General features: G+C 58.2%; 1 protein-coding gene across 9 annotated transcripts in view; it reads left to right on the top strand.

The window, feature by feature from the left end:
• Positions 1-18,004, top strand: part of ASAP1 (ArfGAP with SH3 domain, ankyrin repeat and PH domain 1) — a 234,359-nt gene extending 216,355 nt beyond the window's left edge. For 6 of the 9 annotated variants that reach the window (XM_036263729.1, XM_036263727.1, XM_036263728.1 and 3 more), the window contains 6 exons: positions 5,750-5,920; positions 11,907-11,976; positions 13,691-13,749; positions 14,228-14,724; positions 15,434-15,556; positions 17,915-18,004. In XM_036263729.1, coding sequence (XP_036119622.1) covers positions 5,750-5,920; positions 11,907-11,976; positions 13,691-13,749; positions 14,228-14,724; positions 15,434-15,556; positions 17,915-17,989 — 995 coding nt within the window. In that variant the 3' untranslated portion in view covers positions 17,990-18,004. The remainder of the gene's footprint in view (positions 1-5,749; positions 5,921-11,906; positions 11,977-13,690; positions 13,750-14,227; positions 14,725-15,433; positions 15,557-17,914) is intronic. The other 3 variants (XM_036263734.1, XM_036263733.1, XM_036263732.1) reach the window with 1 other exon arrangement.
• The last annotated feature ends 1,107 nt before the right edge of the window (positions 18,005-19,111 follow it).

Here is a 19,111-nt window from a genome sequence, read left to right as displayed (position 1 = left end):
CTGTTAGGGTGGTGGGCAGCAGGAGACACGTCCCACGGACAGGCCCTTGAAAACGGACAGTACTTGTTCAGAGTTTAACTGTTTCTAAATCGTTCTACGCTCTGGAACTGCCGGTTCCTCCCATTGAACGAGTCCATACCTTTCCGCAGAGATGGGGCGAACTGCACCTGCGCTGAGACAGGTGTGGAGGTGCGTGAGGAGGGCAGGAAGCACTCCGCCTGCGGTGGTGCCCCGTGGGGTCCAGGGGAGCCGCCCACGCCCACTGAGTCAGCCGGTGCTCTGAGCCCTGAACCAGCCTGCCGTCGGCTCCGAGGATGGCTGTCAGTCAGCGAGTGATACACCCAACCCCGAGAAGCTGATTGAACCTACTGGAAAGAGTGAACTTTCCAAGCTTTTAGAAACATGAGTAGCGGCTACACCATCCATGTGCTGACCTGCAGTTTCCAGGGTTCTTGATCTCATGGGAGACAGCCCTTTGAGTGGCTTGATTTTAAAGTTTCCCCCGGCCTGTTGCCTTTTATTCTTGTTAGATTTTTTTTTTTTTTGGCTTATTTTTCTGTCCCGCCCAGTCCTTTTTATCCCATGGCAGTACCTGGCACCTTGCACCGGCCACCTTGCTGGCCAAGACTGGGCCGGGACCTCTGCCCTCCGCAGTGACCCCGCAGAGCGTGCCCGAGGAGCGGAGGGAACCCTGGCGTGCCTCTGGAATTCAGGAACGTGTGGTGATTGTTGGGGAACAGACCGAGTCCCACATCGGTACTTTCCCCTTCGTCATCAGTCCGGGGGAGACTGCTCCGTGTGCAGCGCTGTAGCGCTCGGGCCGTCACTCTGCCGGGCGGGCGTCTGGTCAGGTCTGTGCTGACTTCCGAGGTGTCCGGCACCCCCCCCCCACTGTGCCTCTGTTCCCCTCTTGGCTTCTTCCTTCCACACACACGTCCTCTCTACATGAACATATTGTATCTGTCTGCTTTTTAAAGTACCGTAAACTTTCCACTCTTCTAAGCCCTGTACTGTGAAAACCATGGAAAGTGGGAAGGTTGTCATTTGCATCGTCCACAGTTGTGTAGATATAACCTATGTCATTAACACAGAGGTGGCATGTTAGAAAATTGAAGTTATACGGAAAGGTTTTTCCAAAGATTGTCAGGATAAGTTTTGTTTTTGTTTTTAGCTGATTTTAGAGAGGAAGGGAGAAGGAGAGAGAGAGAAACATTGACGGGAGAGAACATCGATTGGCTGCCTCCTGCACGCCCCCACTGGGGATCTGACCCACAACCTGGGCATGTGCCCTGACCGGGAATCGAACCGGCAACCTCTTGGTGCATGCTTCGGCGCTCAGCCACTGAGCCACACTGGCTGGGCTGTAAAGATATGTTTTAAGCCATCTTCTGGGTCGTTTTCCTTTGAGAGACATGTACTTTTATGTGGTCTCCCCACATGGAAGACTCGACCCGGCTTTCTGTTTTACTAACCACCAGAGGTATGAGGACAGTGGAAAAGAATCCTCCTGACTTACCCATGGACATGTCTCACGCTGAGAACGTGCCAGGTACGGAGAGAAAGCCGATACGGATCTTACCCTAGGGGAACGGACGGCAGGAAAGACAGGAGCAGGTAGCTCTGTGCAGGTAGAGAATTCAGTGACGTTAGTCCTGGGGAAGTTCAGAGATCAAAGCAGTGTCTCCGGCAAAGGGGTGGCTCGGAGGACGCTTCCCTGAGGTGGCATTTGAGCTGAACTTTGCCGAAGAGGAGGAGCAGGTGGAGGGAGCTCGGTTGTGTCTGATGCTCCGGTCAAGGCAGAGACTCCGGAGACAGGCTGTCGAGGCCGAGAGCCCGGCGAACTCCCTGGCCGTTACTGGCCAGGTCCTGCACTCGGGGCCTCGGGCTTTACTCTGACAGTCGGTGGTCCCGAGAGCGGAGGGACCTAAGGTGAGTTCCAGGTAACGTGTGCGAAACCCCTGTGGTAGGCCAGGCCCACCGCACTCGGGAAGTGATAGCTCGAGAGAATCTCGGAAATTTGAAAAGCATGTGGATTGCAATTTTAGGAATGGACTTTGTAAAAATATCTATGTGTAGGTATAGGTGGATGATTTTTCAGGATGTTTCCCAAACTTAAGTGCATTGATTTCCTTGTTGTTAAAGGTGGAGCCCTGCCTGGGGAGGTTTTGCTCAAACTGCCTTTGTGGTCTAAGGATGTACTGTTTTCCCATAAGGGGACCGTTTGTGGGCAGAGGAAATACCATTCGGGCTGCAGGCTTTTCAGAGTCTAAGCGGGAGCGCAGAGCGGGGGTGTCGGCCTGCAGCTGCCCCGTGGGCTGCCACGTGAGCACGGGGCTTGTGGGAAGCTCAGGTACCTGAACCTCCTGAGCTGGGCCAGTGCCAGGCCACTTCCAAGGGCCGCGCCCAGTAGAGGGCTCGCCGAGCTGTGCACGTGGCAGCACAGTGCAGGGCGGCTCCGTGGCGACCACTGGAGGTGAAGGCGCCGCAGAAGGTCCCCACGGAGTGACAGGCCGAGAGCCCATGGGGAGAGCTGAGGTCACTCTGTCTCCGCTGGGAAGGCCTTCGACCGATTTCCAACCTCAGAGTTACTTACAGCAGCTTTGGAAGACCAGACCCGTACTTTGTTTTTTAATCCTCACCTGAAGGTACTTTGTTTTCCTTTATCTTTTTTTTTGCCTCACTCGAGGATATTTTTCTACTTGTTATCAAATAGAGTGGGAGGGAGGGAGGGAGAGAGAGACACAGAGAAAATCAATGTGATAGGGCCACGTACACTGGCTGCCAACCACACGACCCCACCAGGGCCAGGGACAAACCGCAACCGAGGTACGTGCCCTTGACCGGAATCGAACCCACGACTCATTGGTCCACGGGCCGATGCTCTAATCACTGAGCCAGACCAGCCAGGGCAGCACAATTCACCTGAGGATATTTTTCCCATTTATCTTTAGATAAGAGTGGGAGGAAGAAAGACATCGATGTGAGAGGGGCACATTGACTGGTTGCCTCCCACACATGACCCTGACCAGGGCCAGGGACAAACTGCAACCCAGGTACGTGCCCTTGACCGGAATCGAACTCCAACTCTTCGGTCCGAGGGCTGTCGCTCTAACCACAGAGCCAAACCGGCTGGGGCCAGACCCATCCTCTTAAGAAGGTCATTTGACCTAACAGCTAATATCAGAGGCAAAACGATTTGGGGCATTTTTTCCTGATCTCCACCGGCCCTGGTGGAGTTAAGGGGAGAAAATCGGCTGTCCAAGTCCTCACCACCCCCACCCATTAACCTTGCCTCCTTTTAGAGTTTGTTTAATTCTATTCATTCTTTTAAATTTTATTTTGTTGCAGCTTCCTTTATCCTGCCAGAATGGCGTCTTTTCTGACTGAGCCAATACTCAGATTTATTTTGCACAAAACGTCCCCTTTGGTGCTTAGAGACTCGTTACTCATTTTGGAAGTTTGTTGAGCGCATTAAATCTCTTTTATAAATGAAGGCCGCTTTTCTGCAGTTATACAGTGTTTCTCAGTCTTCCCTAGCGCATGCCCTCAGCCAAGGAGATGGGACGTCTCCCTCTCTGTAGCCTCTGCTACGAAGCAACAGGTCTGTGTGTGTTTTCTGTGGATGTAGATTATAGTATTAATCTCCCATCCATACTTAACACTGCCCCTCCCTGTCTTCTCTCCCTCCTGGTGGTTGGTCAGTCCTCCTAAGTGACAGGTAAGTCTTCCTTACAAATCAAGCACTAGGTCCTGGCCGGCCGCTCAGTTGGATAGAGCCTCATCTCGACATGCTAAAGGTGTAGGTTAGATCTCTGGCCCAGGCCCATACAGGAGCAGCCAGCGAAAGCACAGATAAGTGGAACAACAAACCATTGTGCGCCTCCGCTTCCTCTCTCAAATTAATAAATACATTTTTTAAAATTTAATTTTTAACAAATTTAAGAATCATCACCGGCCTTAAAATGATAGAAGTAGCCATTTATTCATCTATTAATTCAGCGTTAAATTACTGGCGTCAGCCACTATGCACCAGATCCTGGTCTGATGGAGCCCGCGGCCTGGCGGGGGAGACCGGAGATAAAGGAAACACAGACAGACATCATTGCGGACGTCAGAGCGTAGAAGGAATCTGACGCCACGCGGACACTGATCCCGTCATTCCGAAACGAAGATTCCCGAGGCTTGATTTTTGCCTGGGTTGTGGTTACAGGACGACTCTGGTCCGGTCACTCGTGAAATCCATCACGTGACACGGCTTTGCCCAGTGTCATCGCTCCGTGCTGGGGACTGATCTGCCCAGGCAGGATTCGGACCAGAATGACCTTTCCGGTGCAGTGCCTCAGCGCGTCCCTAGATGGCAGTAAAGGTGAACTTGCTGGAGGGCCTCACCCTTGTCTCCCATCTGGTCTCCACTGATTCCAAGGGGAAAGGCCCACTTCCTCGCGCTGGGCATTTGCTGTCTTTCTCCTGCCGAGGGCAGGAATGCTGCCCACTCAGCGCCGTGTGAGGTGAGCGCCTCAGGTCCCGGCTCCGCCCTACGATGACAAAACCCCGCTTTCCTGGCTGCAAAACGGGGGCCACGGTTCCGCACGCACAGACTTCTCGGAGTCGTCGTGAGCATCGAGGGGAATGAATACGTGGACACACTTCAACAACGGCGAGCGGCTTCCCAGTGCAGGGCTGCGATAACAGTGACTTACCACAAACACAAACAGTGCCCGCAGCGGCCGTGACCCCGCCACAGTTAGGCGTTGATTTGGGTAATGGTAAGGCTTCCGTCATGTGCCACGTCACAGGACTGAGCGTCGATTAGATAGGGAGGGCCATTTAATCCCGGGGTGAGCAGCATTTCCTGCCAAGCCCACACTGCGTTTGAGAAACAGCGGTTTCAGTCGATGTCGATACTGACTGGTCATTGATCATGGGAAATGTCAGCTTCTTTTACCGGGGAAGGAGGCCAGCAGCAACTAAGCTTTCCTTTAATACGCAGAGTGTAAAAGCTCTTTTGGAGCCTTTTCCAAAGAAAAAGTGTGTGATACTCATCGGATTACTGCTGTCCTGTCTTTATCTCTGGAGGAAGTTGAGTCCTGTTTTAAATCTATAGAAATCAATGTCCAGTTTATATAACCTGTTGAGGCTTCTAGTATAATAGGTGGCTTATGATTTCCGGAACAATTTTCAGAATTGGAGGAAAAAAGAGTGTTTGAATTTCCCCTTTTTCTGAGTAACTACTCACATTAGATCCTTCATAATTTATCAAAGTCATTGTAAAAAGCGGAGGCAGTGTTTGCTGAGTAAGAGGAAAAGCTGCCGTGGAGAGCAAAGTCCTGTCCTATGGACGCCCCAGGTCTCCCGGGGCCCCTCAGGGGGCAGCCCACGCTCGGCTGTCCCTCGTTTCCGGGGGCGGAGCTGCGAGCCTTCCTCCGCAGGCGCTAGGATCCCAGTGCCTGGCCGGTTTAAGGTGTGTTTTATTTTTCTCGTGGTGCCCAAGTGATCTACACGTGTACGCATGCCGTTGTGTATCCTGTTTCTTAAAAACACACTTGCCTTTCCTTTGCTGTCATTTTTTTGAGCAGCAGTTTTTATAAACCCTCTTTGTGAGTAACTGGTTGATGGCTTGGCCACCACCAGCCTGCGCTTCTGTCCCTCCCTGGGTGGTACCACCACCAGTATGTGCAAGTGACTGCTTACGATCTGTGCTGTGGATCGACCTGGATTAACCTTCCTGCCCCGTTCGGTTCCTTTCCAGGTCCAACTGGCCCACCTTCAACACTCCCTCTAAGCACCCAGACCTCTAGTGGCGCCTCCACCCTGTCCAAGAAGCGGCCTCCTCCCCCACCACCCGGACACAAGAGAACCCTGTCTGACCCTCCCAGCCCACTACCTCACGGGCCCTCAAACAAAGGCGCAGCTCCCTGGGGTAAGTCATCGAACGGCAGGGCTGAGCTGCCCGGGCCAGCTGGTGCGGGGCCTCCTTGGGCCATGGCCGCGCGGGTCCTGCAGCAAACGGGCCGGACCGCACACGCTGGGGTGCGTGAGGATGCGCGTGCTGCCCCTGAAGGCCAGGAAACGTTTCCGAAAGGACTCGGGACCACTGAAAAGCTGTCATGATACTGCCCGGCCCGTGGCTCAGTGGATTGAGCGTCAGCCCATGGACTCAAAGTCCAAATTCGATTCTTGGTCAGGGCACAGGCCTGGGTTTCGGGCTTGATCCGCAGTAGGGGGCGTGCAGGAGGCAGCTGATAGCTGTATCCCTTATCATCCATGTTTCTCTCTCTCTGTCTCTCTTCCTCTCTCTCTCTAAAAAAAGAAAAAATCAATTAAGAAAAACAAAAAAACATTAAAAGTGATCATAATGCCCTGGCCAGTTTGGCTCAGCAGTTGAGCGTTGGCCTGTGGAACAGAGTCCCGGGTTCAGTTCCCACTAGGAGCACGTACCACACACACACAAAAAACTATGATAATACTAATAGTAATACTACTGTTAATAATAACACTACGGTGCTGAGCATTTCCTGTGCACCCGACTGTGCTGAGGAGCCTGCCCCCTAAGCTCACGCGGTCCCAGCAGCAGCCCCGGGAGAGGTGCCGTCAGCTTCGCTGACAGAGGAGGAGGCCGAGGCCCAGAAAGGCCAGCGTCCCTGCTGCTCACGACAGCCAGGACGGCTTCCTTTGCAGACAGCACGCTCATAGTCACCCCCCGCCCCCCGCCCCGCGCCGGGAAACGCAGATCGCGTACCCAGCACCTCGGGGCCCGGTCAGGGTCTTGTCCCAGCCCCTTCCTGCCGCACCAGCTCCGTCACCCTGAGCACATCAGGCTTTGTCCCCTGGGGTGTCCACTCCCTGGACCTGCCACCCCTTGAAGGCTGGCTGTCTTTGGTCCTGGCTGGCGGGTCTGTCTCCCTGGCCCCCCGCTCTGAAGGCCCTTCCTCCTTCCCTGTCCCCTCCTTACCTGTCACAGTTGCTAAGAATTTTGTGTTTGGTTTTTGGTCTAAGCCCCAGGAGAGCAGAGACCTCGTCTTTCTCATTCTCTGTGTTTACAGGGCCTCGAACTGAGCCCAGGACACAGCAGGAGCTCAGTGTATCACTCAAGAATAAATAAACCTACTCAGAGTCGGTTCGTGTCACCATTTCAGTGACCATGACTACAAGTCACAAATTTCCCTCAGCAGGGAACACAATTTCCATCTTTACCTTTTTAGTTCACCTGATCTCTTCACTGGCCTGTCAGCAATTTAGTCAAGAACGAGGGTGTCCCAGCAGGGTCCTGGCCCTCAACGGGGACACACCGCTTTGCAGGGGTCACCCCCTCCTTCCAGGGGGTTTCCTTGTGGCTTTTTTGTTTGCATTTTCATTGTAACTGATAGATCAACCAGCTGAATACCTTTAAAGGCCCCATCAAAAGCCCGTATCAGGTGTTCTGAATTTGGGGAGTTTTTGGAGAAAGCCATAGTACCATCTGCAAACTGGCACCCCTGTCTGTCAGCTGACCCAGATGCCACAGTCCGTGTGCGGCTGTCTGTGTGTGTGGCCCGTCGTTGGGGCTTCTGAGCCCACGTGCCAAAGGAGCTTCTGGGCTGGTGAGGGGCCAGACAGGAAACAGGCAAGTAAATGCTCTCGCTGTGGGGCGCCCTGTTCCCCAAGGCTGTGGAAATTCTGAGAAGCAGAGGGTGAGATGGCACAGGAAGACTGGAGGAGGCGCCGGCGTGGGCGTGAGGGGTCGGTCCAGTGAGACAGGAGGGAGAGCGGTGCAGCCGCGACCCCGGCTCAGCGGCCCGGCCGTCCTGACACTGTCCCAGGCGTGGCCCAGGGCCTTCCGGACCCCCGCGCTTCCTCCAGAAGGACTTCCCCCAGATGGCACCCCACTGCCGGCCACGAGCTTCCTTGCAGATTGTCACATCCCAGAGTGTGACCTCTGCACATCTCTCTGGACACTGGTTCTGTCACTGAGTCATCGTTTTCTGTGTCGGGTTCGAATGCCCGTGTCCACCTTCCAGACACAGTCTGTCCACGTAAGAGTGACCGAGTCTCCTCCTGGGGGACGTTAGGTTCCTCCCATGTGCAGAGTGCTCCCCTGTGGGCCCTGTGTCTAATCCAGCTCCACCCCTTGCTTGGTAGCCCTGTGGCTTTCCGCAAGTATCTTTGAATTGTTTCATACCTCAGTTTCTCCACCTGTAAAATGGGGCTAGTGAATCGGACTTGTCTCATTCTTAACCATAGTTCCCCAGGGAAGGAAACGTCGAGACTCAGAAAGATTAGATCACCTGCCCAGGTTCCCTGAGCTGGTCAGTGAGCCTGTGCCCTCGCCCTCTCCCTGGCCTGCTGCGTTCCGCGCGGGCAGCTCCGTGTGCACCGGCTGCGCCCGTCTCCGCACGTGTTTCTTCACCTGTGAAGCAGAGGCAGGTGGCCCACTCCGCCTGGCTGTGGCCCCTCATCCGTCTGCAGCGCGGAGCCCCGTGCGGGAAGCCGTGCCAGGCGCTCCCTGCCAGAACCACAGTGCCCACAGCCCCCAAACAGCCCTCGGTCCCCTCGCCGAAGGCCCGCGTCTGTGATGAACACAGACACCTGTCCCAGGGGCCGGCAGAGGCCGGCCTTTGATCAGGCAGCCTTCTGGGGGCAGATCTGCGTTTTGTGGGGACTTTGATATTTGAAGTGGCTTATCATTAAACCTCACCTTTGGGGATAAAATAATTTGCCTATAACCTACTTTTAACAGACCAAAGCATATTGTAACGCAATTTAAATAAAATGAATAAGGAAGTGAGGTCAAAGGGAGAATATAGGTAGGAAAGGAGCCAAGTCCAGGAGTGCCATCTAGCCACAAAATACGTAACAGTACATACAGTGGCTAAAAACAGACCACCAGTGTGACACGGAGGCTCTTAGAGGCAAGAGCAGAGGAAAAATACAACTGCTTACCAGTTCGGGGCTGACCACGTGGTGAACTGTTCTCACACTGGAGTTCTGTGCAGTTAACACCTGAGCAGTTTCCCCCAGGACCTCCGTCCTCGAGCAGGTGTTCAGAGAAGCGCCTACAGTGTGCATCGTGGGAAACCATAACGCGAACTGAAGGAACATTCTGGAAGCCTGAGTTCCGATCCAGGTTCCACCAGTCTCGGCCGAGTGGCCTGGAAATGACTTACATTCCTCAGTGTGGCCACAGGGACTTAAAGTTATATGAGCTTTTTGTAACGGAGAGCAAGTCACGGAGGGAGCACTGTCCCACGACGGGAGTCTCTCCTGTTCCGAGGCCAGAACGTCCATGCGGGAGGCTCGGTCCTGGAAATGTCCGAGCTGGGCCGTGCGCATCTGCTTATCGGAAGTCGTGTCGGCTTGTCCAGAGCCTTTGGTTAGAAGTGTGGTTTTCCCTGGATTTCTCCATCTGGTTTCATGACCAGCCCCACCCCCCACCCCACCCCACCCCCGCTTTGTATGAGTCGTAGAAATAATGCTTCTGCCACCTACAGACTGTTTGCCAGGTGCCAGGGCTGGTCACTTGTTCGTGCTGTATTAAGGGACGATTGTCGCCGTGGGCTCGCCCAGAAGCCCCAGTCCCGCGGCCAGTGCGCCTGTCCCCCCACAGCTCCTGGCACACCCGGCATCTGTCCGGCGCTCTTCCACGTCTTCATGTTACTCTGGGTCCTTTTCCAGACGGCACGAAGCAGAAAACGGACTGAGCTTTGTTCCTCCTCCTCCCTCCATCTCCTCCTGTGCTCAGGAATGTCTCTAAACTGTCCCTCTCTTCCCGGCCATGGCAGGTGGCCTTTGCCTTGCTCTGAGCGTGACGGGCCCCTGCCTGTCGGGCCCCAGGTGCCTGCCCGCCCGGGTGTGAGAAACGCCGGGGCAGAGGGGCTGCGTCAGCGCTGCGGGTCCGCTCTTCATCCAGCAGCCCAGGTGCCTGCCCCGCGCCAGTCGCTGGGCCGGACGGTGGGGCCACGACGCGAACGAGGCAGGGCCCGTCCTCGACGTGCTCACTCACTGAGCCGGCACTGCTGCTCCGGCCCATCGGGTACCATTGCGCCAAGGCCTGTGCTCCGCCCTCCGGGGATCCTCTGGGGGTGCTCATACCCGCCCCGTGGGGTCGGGACTGTTGTTCCCCCTCTACAGGTGAGGGAGCTGAGGCTTAGCAGAAGGAGCCATGTAGTCCAAACTCATCCCCGTTGGTCAGCAGTGTGGCTGGAATTCAAAACTGGGCCTGTCTGGCTCCAGCATCGGCACCTGAACCAGTCAGTCCTTAGGATCAGCAGGCGCGGGCCTGGAGAAGCAGGGGGCAACCATGGCTGGGGAGAATCTTGGAAATCGGCTTTGGAGGTGTTCTTTGAAGATTTCCCAAGAATTTACCTCTAGCGGGAGGGGGGACAGTGGGGGCTGAGTTACAGAGACACAGACACGACGTCTTTGGAGATGTAAGGGCCAGAGAACATGCTGCCCCGGAGGCCAACCGGCACGTGGCCAGCCTCTCCCTGTCCCGTGGGCTCAGGGGACGGGAGGAGACAGACGGGTGGTTCAGAGTCGCTGCGGGTGGACACCTCCGCCTTGGGTCCTAGCTCGGGCCCTCACAGCTACTGGACCTTGGGCTTGGCTGTACTTCTGGGTTTCTTTTGTTTGTTTTTTAATCCTCAACTGAGGATTTATCTGCAGATAGAGTGGGAGGGAGATAGAGGGAGAAAAGGAGAGAGAGAGAAACATCGACTGGTTGCCTCCTGCACAACCCCGGCCAGGGCTGGGGACCAAACTGCAGCCAAGGTACATGCCTTTGGCCAAATCGAACCCATTGGTCCTCTGGCCAGCGCTCTACTGCTGAGCCAAACCGGCCAGGGCTTGGCTGTACTTCTGTGTTGTTTCTCCCTGTGTAAAACGGAGGTGGTTGCATCATGTATCTCATAAGGTGCTGAGCACAGAACCTTCCTCACAGTAAAGGCTCAGTAAACCGTGGTTGCCATTTTCAACTTTACCGTCGGGGTGGTGATAAGTGACAAAACGCACGCAGACTTGTGGTCGGACTTCTAGGCTCTCGTTTAGCCGTGTGACCTGGAGCCATTCGTCCCCTGAACTTCGTCCCTTGTCTTTGATGTGGAGACGCCCAGCTCGGGTCCGGGAGCAGCCACTGCAGGCAGGGAGCGTGCTCGGCCCTGCCCTCTCCGTCCGCCCGCGTGTCCCAGCACCCCAGCCAGCCCTCCCCGTCCTCCGGGGGTGTCACGGGTGTCCGGCGGGAGGACACGTGGGTTTCCAGCGCAGTTGTTGGAAGGACAAGCAAGGAAGTGGCCTCGAGCCCAGAGACAGCTCAGGTCCCGGGGGTTTCTCCTGGGTGCTGGCAGCTTGGCCCAGGCGCTCCTGCACGGGGATGGGTCACCGAGGAGCCGCCTTCACGGCACCGCGTCTTCCTGCCTCCTGCACAGAGCGCACCCGCCTGGTTCCGGTGCCCCTCCGTCAGACAGCGCTCCTCTGTTCAGGGGCCGCGTGCCCCAAAGACGACTTCCCGCCCCCTCACCAGGGAGGCTCAGACGCGACCCCCCGTTCACAGCGCCCAGCTGGTCAGTGTCCAGCGGCTCCCTGGCCAGACCTTAAACTCGGCAGGAGCAGTGACGCTCATTTGCTCTCGTGCCTCCTGCTCCGCGTTCACGCCTCGCACACAGTAGGTGCTGACGTTCGCATGAACGACGAGTGGCTGAGGCCCTTCCCAGCAGATGGCCAGTTAGCTCCCCCTTGCTGGGCCGGGTCCACACGCTCACACTCCTGTTGGTGGTGTTTCCTCTGCGTCGGGTATCTCCTGGCCTGGGAACCTCGGGGTGAACTCGCACACGCTGCTCAGTCTGCTCAGTTCCTTTCTGGAACCTCAGGGCGCGTGTCCGCCAGATGCTGTCCTCACGTCCGCTGCAGCCCCTCACGTCCGGCTCTCTCTGCAGGTAACGACATGGGTCCGTCGTCGTCAAGCAAGACCGCAAACAAGTTCGAGGGACTGTCCCAGCAGTTGAGGTGAGCTTCCTGGGCTCACGGCCGCGGTGCACAGGACAGAGACGGGTCTTAGTGAGTCTGTTCCGGGGTGCGCTGCGCGCGGACAGCTTCCTCCACGGGGGTTCCAGGTGGGGCTGGACCTCGCGTCCCTGAATCAGTCTGTTGGGATGAGGTTTTATTTTAAATTTTTTAAATTAAGTCATTTTGTCGTGTTACTTTTCCTCTTGGCTCCATTGTGCAGACTTGGGGATGAAACGGTGGTGCTCAGTGAAGCCCCACAGCCCAGAGGTGTTCACACGTGAGGCTGTGCCGCGCAGGGCTCTCTGGAGAGGCCCCGGAGGCAGGGGCACAGCCCCTCCAGACCCAGACCTCGGGGAGTCCGCCGGTGTGTGCGACTGCTCCTCTCCGGGGTTTCCCCATTTCCTGTCATGCCACCGTCGCATTTAGTCCTGACAACCCCACGGGCCGGGCGCAGTAGTCCTGTGCTCGCTTTTCCATGAGGAAACAGCTCGCGAGGTTGAGGGGTGGCGGGTGGTCTCCACGCTGGACTCGGGCCCTGGCTCTCCAGACCCCCAGCCCGGAGTCTCCCTCCCCCGGCCCCGCCTGCTGGGCCTGAGAAAATCGCTCCAGAAATGTGTGAAGCGGCCCCTCTGGAGCTCGCTGTGCCGTCACTAGTGGGTTTGTCCCAGCAACACTGTGACCCCCCCGGTGACAGGACCCGCGCAGCTGAAAGGGAAGGAGAAAGAGGGTGATTCGAGGCCAGGACGGGGGAGGACCCCATGTCGTCCTCTCTCTGTGACTCGGTTTTCGTTGGCTGGTTTGACTTTCCCTGTCCTTTTTTGTTTTTAATCCTCTGCCGAGGATTTTTTTTTTTTTTTTTTTTTGCATTAATTTTCAGATAAAGCTGGAGGAAGAGAGAGCGAGAGACACATCAATTGGTTGCCACCCACACGACCCCACCTGGGGCTGGGGACGAACCGCAACTAAGATACGTGCCCTTGGCTGGAACTGAACCCGGGACTCTGGTGCGCGGGCGACTTACTGCTGAGCCAAACCGGCCAGGACTCCTGTCCTTTTAAATGCAGTTAGGACAGAAGGGAAAGCCAACTCCTAGGACATCAGAGGACGGACCAGGAGAAGTGGGGTGCCAAGAAGGGTGTTGGCAAGCCGACCGGGCCCTGGCTGCAGCGCCCGTGTCCAGACAGTGGGGTGGCCCCTTGGTGAGGGAGGCCGTCTGCAGTGCTGGTTTCCAAGGTGGCGGGGCTGTGGGGGTTCACATTGGGCTCTTCAGACGACACTGTGGATCTGTCGCAGGGACCTGGGCCTTCTCCCTGCCGTTTACATGGCCTCCCAAAGAGGGCAAAGCCTGGGGGCGGGGGTCTGACACCCAAGCTGCTCCTCTTGGAGTCCAGCAGAGCCGGTTCCGGTGTCCATGTCCACCGACCAGCCTCGGGACCTGCTGAAGTCTCCTCGTCTGAAAAAGGGGACGGGCGGGGTCTGTGGGTCGCGTGACATGAGTTACTCCCCTGGGAAGAGGCCCCAGCAGGAGGAGGCGTCAGCCCGAATCTCCAGAAACACCTTTCCCGTCCCCCCCGCCGGGCGGACTTGGGGTTATGGAAACTAGACTGTCACCTTTCGCCAAGGAAGTTTGGAGGGGGCTCTGGGGAGCGCGGGGAGCGCCCGCGACTGTCTGGTGCCGCAGCACCGGGTCCTAAATGGCTTGTGTGTCCATCAGCACCGGCTCTGCGAAGACGGCCCTGGGCCCGAGAGTTCTTCCTAAACTACCTCAGAAAGGTAAGTCCCTTCTGTCCCCACGTGCAGCCAGGGTCCCTGTCTCTCTCGGTCACTCGGGTCTCATGCCCAGGACATGTGTTCCATGAAGAGGATATTGATACACTCAGATTAGCAGAGCAACTCACTTCTCCTAAAAGGCACAATGTTCTTCCACGAGACACATCCTTAGACCTGGGTCCCAGCTTCTCTCGCAAACCTCATCAGCCCGGACCTGGTTCGAGCTCTGCCACGGAGGGGCCGTGTGGCCCGGACGTGGGGCGGGGATGCCTCCTTCCTGAGGCTCGGTGGGGGCGAGATGAGGTCACAGTTCCGAAACCCTCGCTCGTGGCCCCAGGATGGCAGCTGTCGAGCAGAGTGGGGACCCTCAGGCTCCTCCATGCCAGCGCTCACGTTAGCTGGTCTCTTCAAGGGCCCGACGGGAGGGCGCGGTGCCTCCCCAGGTGTTCGTCCCCGTGACCCCCTCTGCTTGTCCCCACAGTGGCACTACGGAAGACAGAAACCAGCCACCATCTCTCCCTAGACAAAGCCGGTGTCCCGCCTGAAGTTGCCCAGAAATCCGCACAGCCGGCGGACGTGCCGCAGAAGCCACCACCTGGAGACCTGCCCCCAAAGCCCACCGAGCTGGCTCCCAAACCCCAGATTGGGGACCTGCCCCCTAAGCCAGGAGAACTGCCCCCCAAGCCACAGCTGGGCGACCTGCCACCCAAACCCCAGCTCTCAGACTTACCTCCGAAGCCACAGATGAAGGACCTGCCTCCGAAGCCACAGCTGGCGGACCTGCTGGCAAAGTCCCAGCCCGGCGACGTCTCGACCAAGGCTCAGCCGTCCGACGCCACCCTGAGGCCGCACCCCGCGGACCTCTCCCTGAACATGCCGGCCCGAGACGCCGTGCGGAAGCAAGCCTCGGAGGATGCCAATGACCTGACGCCCACTCTGCCCGAGATGCCTGTCCCGCTGCCCAGGAAGATCAACACGGTGGGTCTGAAACCAGGGCCGTAGCCGGGGTTGGGCGGGGTCCAACTCATGCGGAAAAGTGAGCACCTGTTCACCCGACGAGCTCTGGCCCGCTCTGCGCCGGAGGGGGCCTGCCTGTTAGGGGCACAGGCTGCAGTGCCCACTCGCCGTGCCCTCTCCCCGCTCCGGCCCCCCGCGCAGGAAGGAGCTGGGCGCGGCAGCTCGGCTCGCAGGCGGTTCAGTGCCCTGAGCAGGCTCTGGAAGGTCATTTCCCTATTTCCATCTTCCTGTTCGCAAAGAACTGGAAGTTCAGCAAACACGAGCCCAAGTCAGATCAGTCAGCACTCGCCGCTGGGGGGCGCCGCCCGGAGCCCTCTTCAGCCGCGTGTGCCGACTGGCACTTTGCACAGGCCTGAGAAACGTGTCGATGCTGCAGTTCAGCGGCAGAAGCTGCGGGTTCGCTCTGCGTCGTGATCCCAAACCCGTGTTCAGACCCCGCAGTCACCTCGAGGCTGCTGGGGGAGGGGGGGGCAGCGCGCCCGGCTCCTGACGCCAGGGGAAGGGCAGGGCTGTCCTGGCCTGAGATGTCCCAGGACGCAGAGCGAGTGGCAGGCGTGCTCCCCCAATCACAGCCGAGAAACAGGCTCGGGGAGGTGCCGTCACTTCCCAAGACCAGGGTGTCCCCTGTCCCTCCAGTCGGTCCTGGCGGCTGACACCGTCTGTGTTGCAGGGGAAAAGCAAGGTGAGGCGAGTGAAGACCATCTACGACTGCCAGGCCGACAACGATGACGAGCTGACCTTCATCGAGGGCGAGGTGATCGTCGTCACGGGCGAGGAGGACCAGGAGTGGTGGGTACGTGCTCACCGCCCCCCTCCCCGGCTCGGTCCGCTGGCCGCTGCACCTGCTGGGCCCCCGCTCCCTGCGGGGGGCCTCGTCCTGGCGGGGTTCCACTGGCCTCACTTCCAGCTTCCCTGTGGGGGGCTCTGTCACTGTCTCACCTGCTACACAGACAGCTGTGGGGCTTGGAACTGGGTCAGGAGAGTTCCGGGCGATGCGCCTGACCCTCGATTCCCTGCCACAGCCTGTGAGCAGGAGGCATTTTGCAGATGCAGAACCAAAGCTCCGGGAAGCACGTTGCCGGAGGCGCGTGGCCAGCTGGCTGTGCCGGTCCCCGGTCCCCACGCCGCTGCCATCCGCTTCCCGGGGCTGGGAGGACAGGCCTGCCTCCTGTCCACCGCGCTGACCTCGGCTCGCTCTGGGGCCCTCCTGTGGGCCTGTGTCTTCGGTGGGACTCGGGGCTTCCTCGTGCTTGTGGGAGAAGAGTGAATGAGAATATCTATAAAAACTCCTTTCGCCCAGGCCAGTTTGGCTCGGCGGTTAGAGCGTCGGCCCGCAGACCAGAGAGACCGGGTTCGGTTCCCGCTAGGGGCACGTACCTCGGTTGCAGTTTGTCCCCGGCCCTGGTTGGGGTCGTGTGGGTGGCAGCCACTCGATGTGTCTCATGTCGATGGTTTTCTCTCTCACATCCATGTCTCTCTCTCTCTCTTCCTCCCTCTCTCCCTTCCACACTTATCTGAAGATAAATGCAAAAATGTCCTCAGGTGAGAATTAAAAAAACAAACAGAAACCCCCTTCACGTGAAGCCTGCTGCCCACCTTCCAGCAGGGGTCAGCATCCGTGTCCTCACATGGGCTGTTTGGACATCGAGGCCCTTGGCGATGCCTGTAGTTCGCAGCTGGGCCAGCAGAACCTAACGCTCAGAAAAGCTCGCGCCCGTGCACGCGTGTGTACACTCACACACTCACGCTCACACGTGTGCACACCTCTGGCTCAGGATAGGGCCCGGACAGGGACTGGATCCTTGAGCAGCTGCAGGGACTTGGCTTGGACTGAAGCGGCGGTTCCCAGCCGGCCCAGTGCGGCAGCATCAGAGGCGCTGGGTGTCGGGACCGGGAAGGGTGTTCGGAGGCGCTGTGTTGGGAGAGCCCCCTGGGGGGCGCTCGGCCCCTCTGGGAGAGTTGGGCCTGTCAGCGAGCCGACTTCGCCATGGCAGGGAGGTGGGCTTGGCGGCCCCAGTGAGTCGCTCACTAGGTGGCCTTGGACAAAGCACGTCCCTTCTGTCAGCCTCAGTTTCCTCCTCTGAGAAATGGGGCAGCAGTGACCCCCACCTCACAGGGCTGCTAAGAGCTCACGCCTGGTGCCCCTCAGACCCAGGAGGGGGTAAGCCAGGCCTTACCGTTGACTCCACTTTCTAGGTGAGGGCGCCATGCCCAAAGCCGCTGACTGCCCAGGGGCACAGGCCTGTGCACAAAGGGCCCGGCGTGGGCTCAGCACACAGCCGAGCGACAGCTGGCTGCCTGGCTCTCGAAGCCGCCTGCTCCCCGCCTGGCCTTTGACCAGGGTGCAGGCCCCTTGGTCCCCTCACGACAGCCTGTGGCCTGCAGCCCCCACCGGGGGCAGGGATTAGGGGGTTTGCGCAGGGGCCGCCTCAGGCTGAGGCAGCAGACCCCGGTCCTCCCCTGCAGCAGCCAGGAGACCGGCGCCGGCGCACAGGGGCCCCCAGGCGTCCACGTCACGGCACAGCAGCCCGAGAGGAGGGGTGGTTCGGGCCCTTTCACAGACGGGGATAACAGCCTCCGTCCAGGCCGCCAGCCCGACGGGGCTCACGTGTCATGTGTCCGTGAAGCTGCGGCGGTCTCCGTGTCCCCTGCCTGTGTGCTCACCCCAGGTCAGGTCCCCTTCCACCACCACGGACCCCGTGACCGCTCGGCCTCCCGCGCCCCTGCCTTCCCTCCGGCAGGCCCCGCACTGTCCCCGTGTCTGAGTTTGTTTTCTGTGGGGTTTTTGTTGTTTTTCTTAATCTCCTCACCGTTTCCACGCAGCCCCCGCCGCCCCCGACGGCGGTCAGTCTGTCCTCTGTGTCTGCGAGTCTGATCCGTCGCGTGTTCGTTCACCTTGTTCGTCAGATTCCGCGTGTGAGTGGGAGGCGGTGCTGTCTGTCTGCTCCTTTCCCGAGCGCGACGCCGTCCAGTCCCTTCCCGTGGAAATGAGGGTCCTCGCGGGGTGCCCGCCGTGCTGTGGGGTTCCCGTGCTCTCTGGCTCACCGCGGGGGCGGGGGCCTGCACCCCTCCCCAGGCCTTCTGGGGCTGCGACCCACCAGGTTGGTCACGGGACGGCCTCCAGCCCGACACCCCTTGTCTCTCCCCGCAGATCGGCCACATCGAAGGACAGCCGGAGAGGAAGGGCGTCTTCCCCGTGTCCTTCGTGCACATCCTGTCCGACTAGAGAGAAGCAGAACCCGGAGACCGCCCACGCCCTGCACGCCTGACCGCCGCCCGTGCCCTGTGCACACGTGTGTCTGCTGTTCCGGAACAGAGCCCACGCAGGGCCGCTCAGGAGGGAACGGAGTGTGTGTTGTAAATAAATAAATACCCTGTCTCTCTGCCTTCGCCAGTGTTATGGGAGCCCGGGGCCTGACGCGTCTTCCTGGTGTGCCAAAGCCGCGCTGGCGTCTCGCACTTACGTCTCTGTCTGTGCTGTCTCCCGAGCGAGCGGGCTTTGCAAATAGAAGTGGTCTCAGCAGCCGCCACAGGCGTCCACGCGACCCCGTCGCTAGCCGTGCAGTGTTCTCGATCATGTGACTGAACGTGCCGCTCGAGCAGGAGGGGGCTGTTCTCCGGGGAAGCTCTTGGCCCCGTGACAGACCAGCCCGTAGTTCTCTGTGTCCACAGTTTACAGCCCCAGGCACCTCCTTCGGTATTTATTACAGAAAAGTGCTCAGTAAACATGTGTTAGCCCCACAGCAAAACAGTCACTGACCCCCAGACCCTGGGTGGCATTTCGCAGTGCCCACCGCCTCACGCAAGCGCAGACACGCGGATCCATGCTGTCTTACGAGGAGTGCCCGCCCCTGAGATGTTACCTCATTATGCAAAAATAACATAGCCTTCATGACTATTTTGACAAAAGTATAAAACCCCTTGGGTGAAGTTCAACGTTCAGGAACCGAGGACGGCCAGAAACGTTAGCCTGTGCGTCATGCGTGCGTTTAGAAGCTCACCGGAAATCTGCCTTTTATAAAGGAACCGCGCCGAGCGCTGAACTGGACGTTTTCAAACCTGATTGCCATTAAAAGCGGAGATGACGAGGTTGCAACAATATCTGTTTCTAGTCAGTCCTTTGGCCTTCTCAAGAGTGTGGGTGTACATGTCATGTCACATTCGCGTCCTTCCCGTGTGTTCGAGCATCTCGTGCGTCGGTTTACATTATGTCCATAGTTCTGTTCTTGACCAAGGTAAACCCTTCGAAGGTGATGCAGGAGGGTGACGGGTTTGAGTCACCCTGCCCACGGTCTCCCCACCGGAGAACCCAGGTGCTGAAACCAACCTCCCCTGTTTCCCAGGCTCG

Source organism: Molossus molossus, unplaced genomic scaffold (assembly GCF_014108415.1).
Source record: "Molossus molossus isolate mMolMol1 unplaced genomic scaffold, mMolMol1.p scaffold_m16_p_16, whole genome shotgun sequence".
NCBI classification, from domain to species: Eukaryota; Metazoa; Chordata; class Mammalia; order Chiroptera; family Molossidae; genus Molossus; species Molossus molossus.
This window is presented reverse-complemented; position numbering and strand designations above follow the sequence as displayed.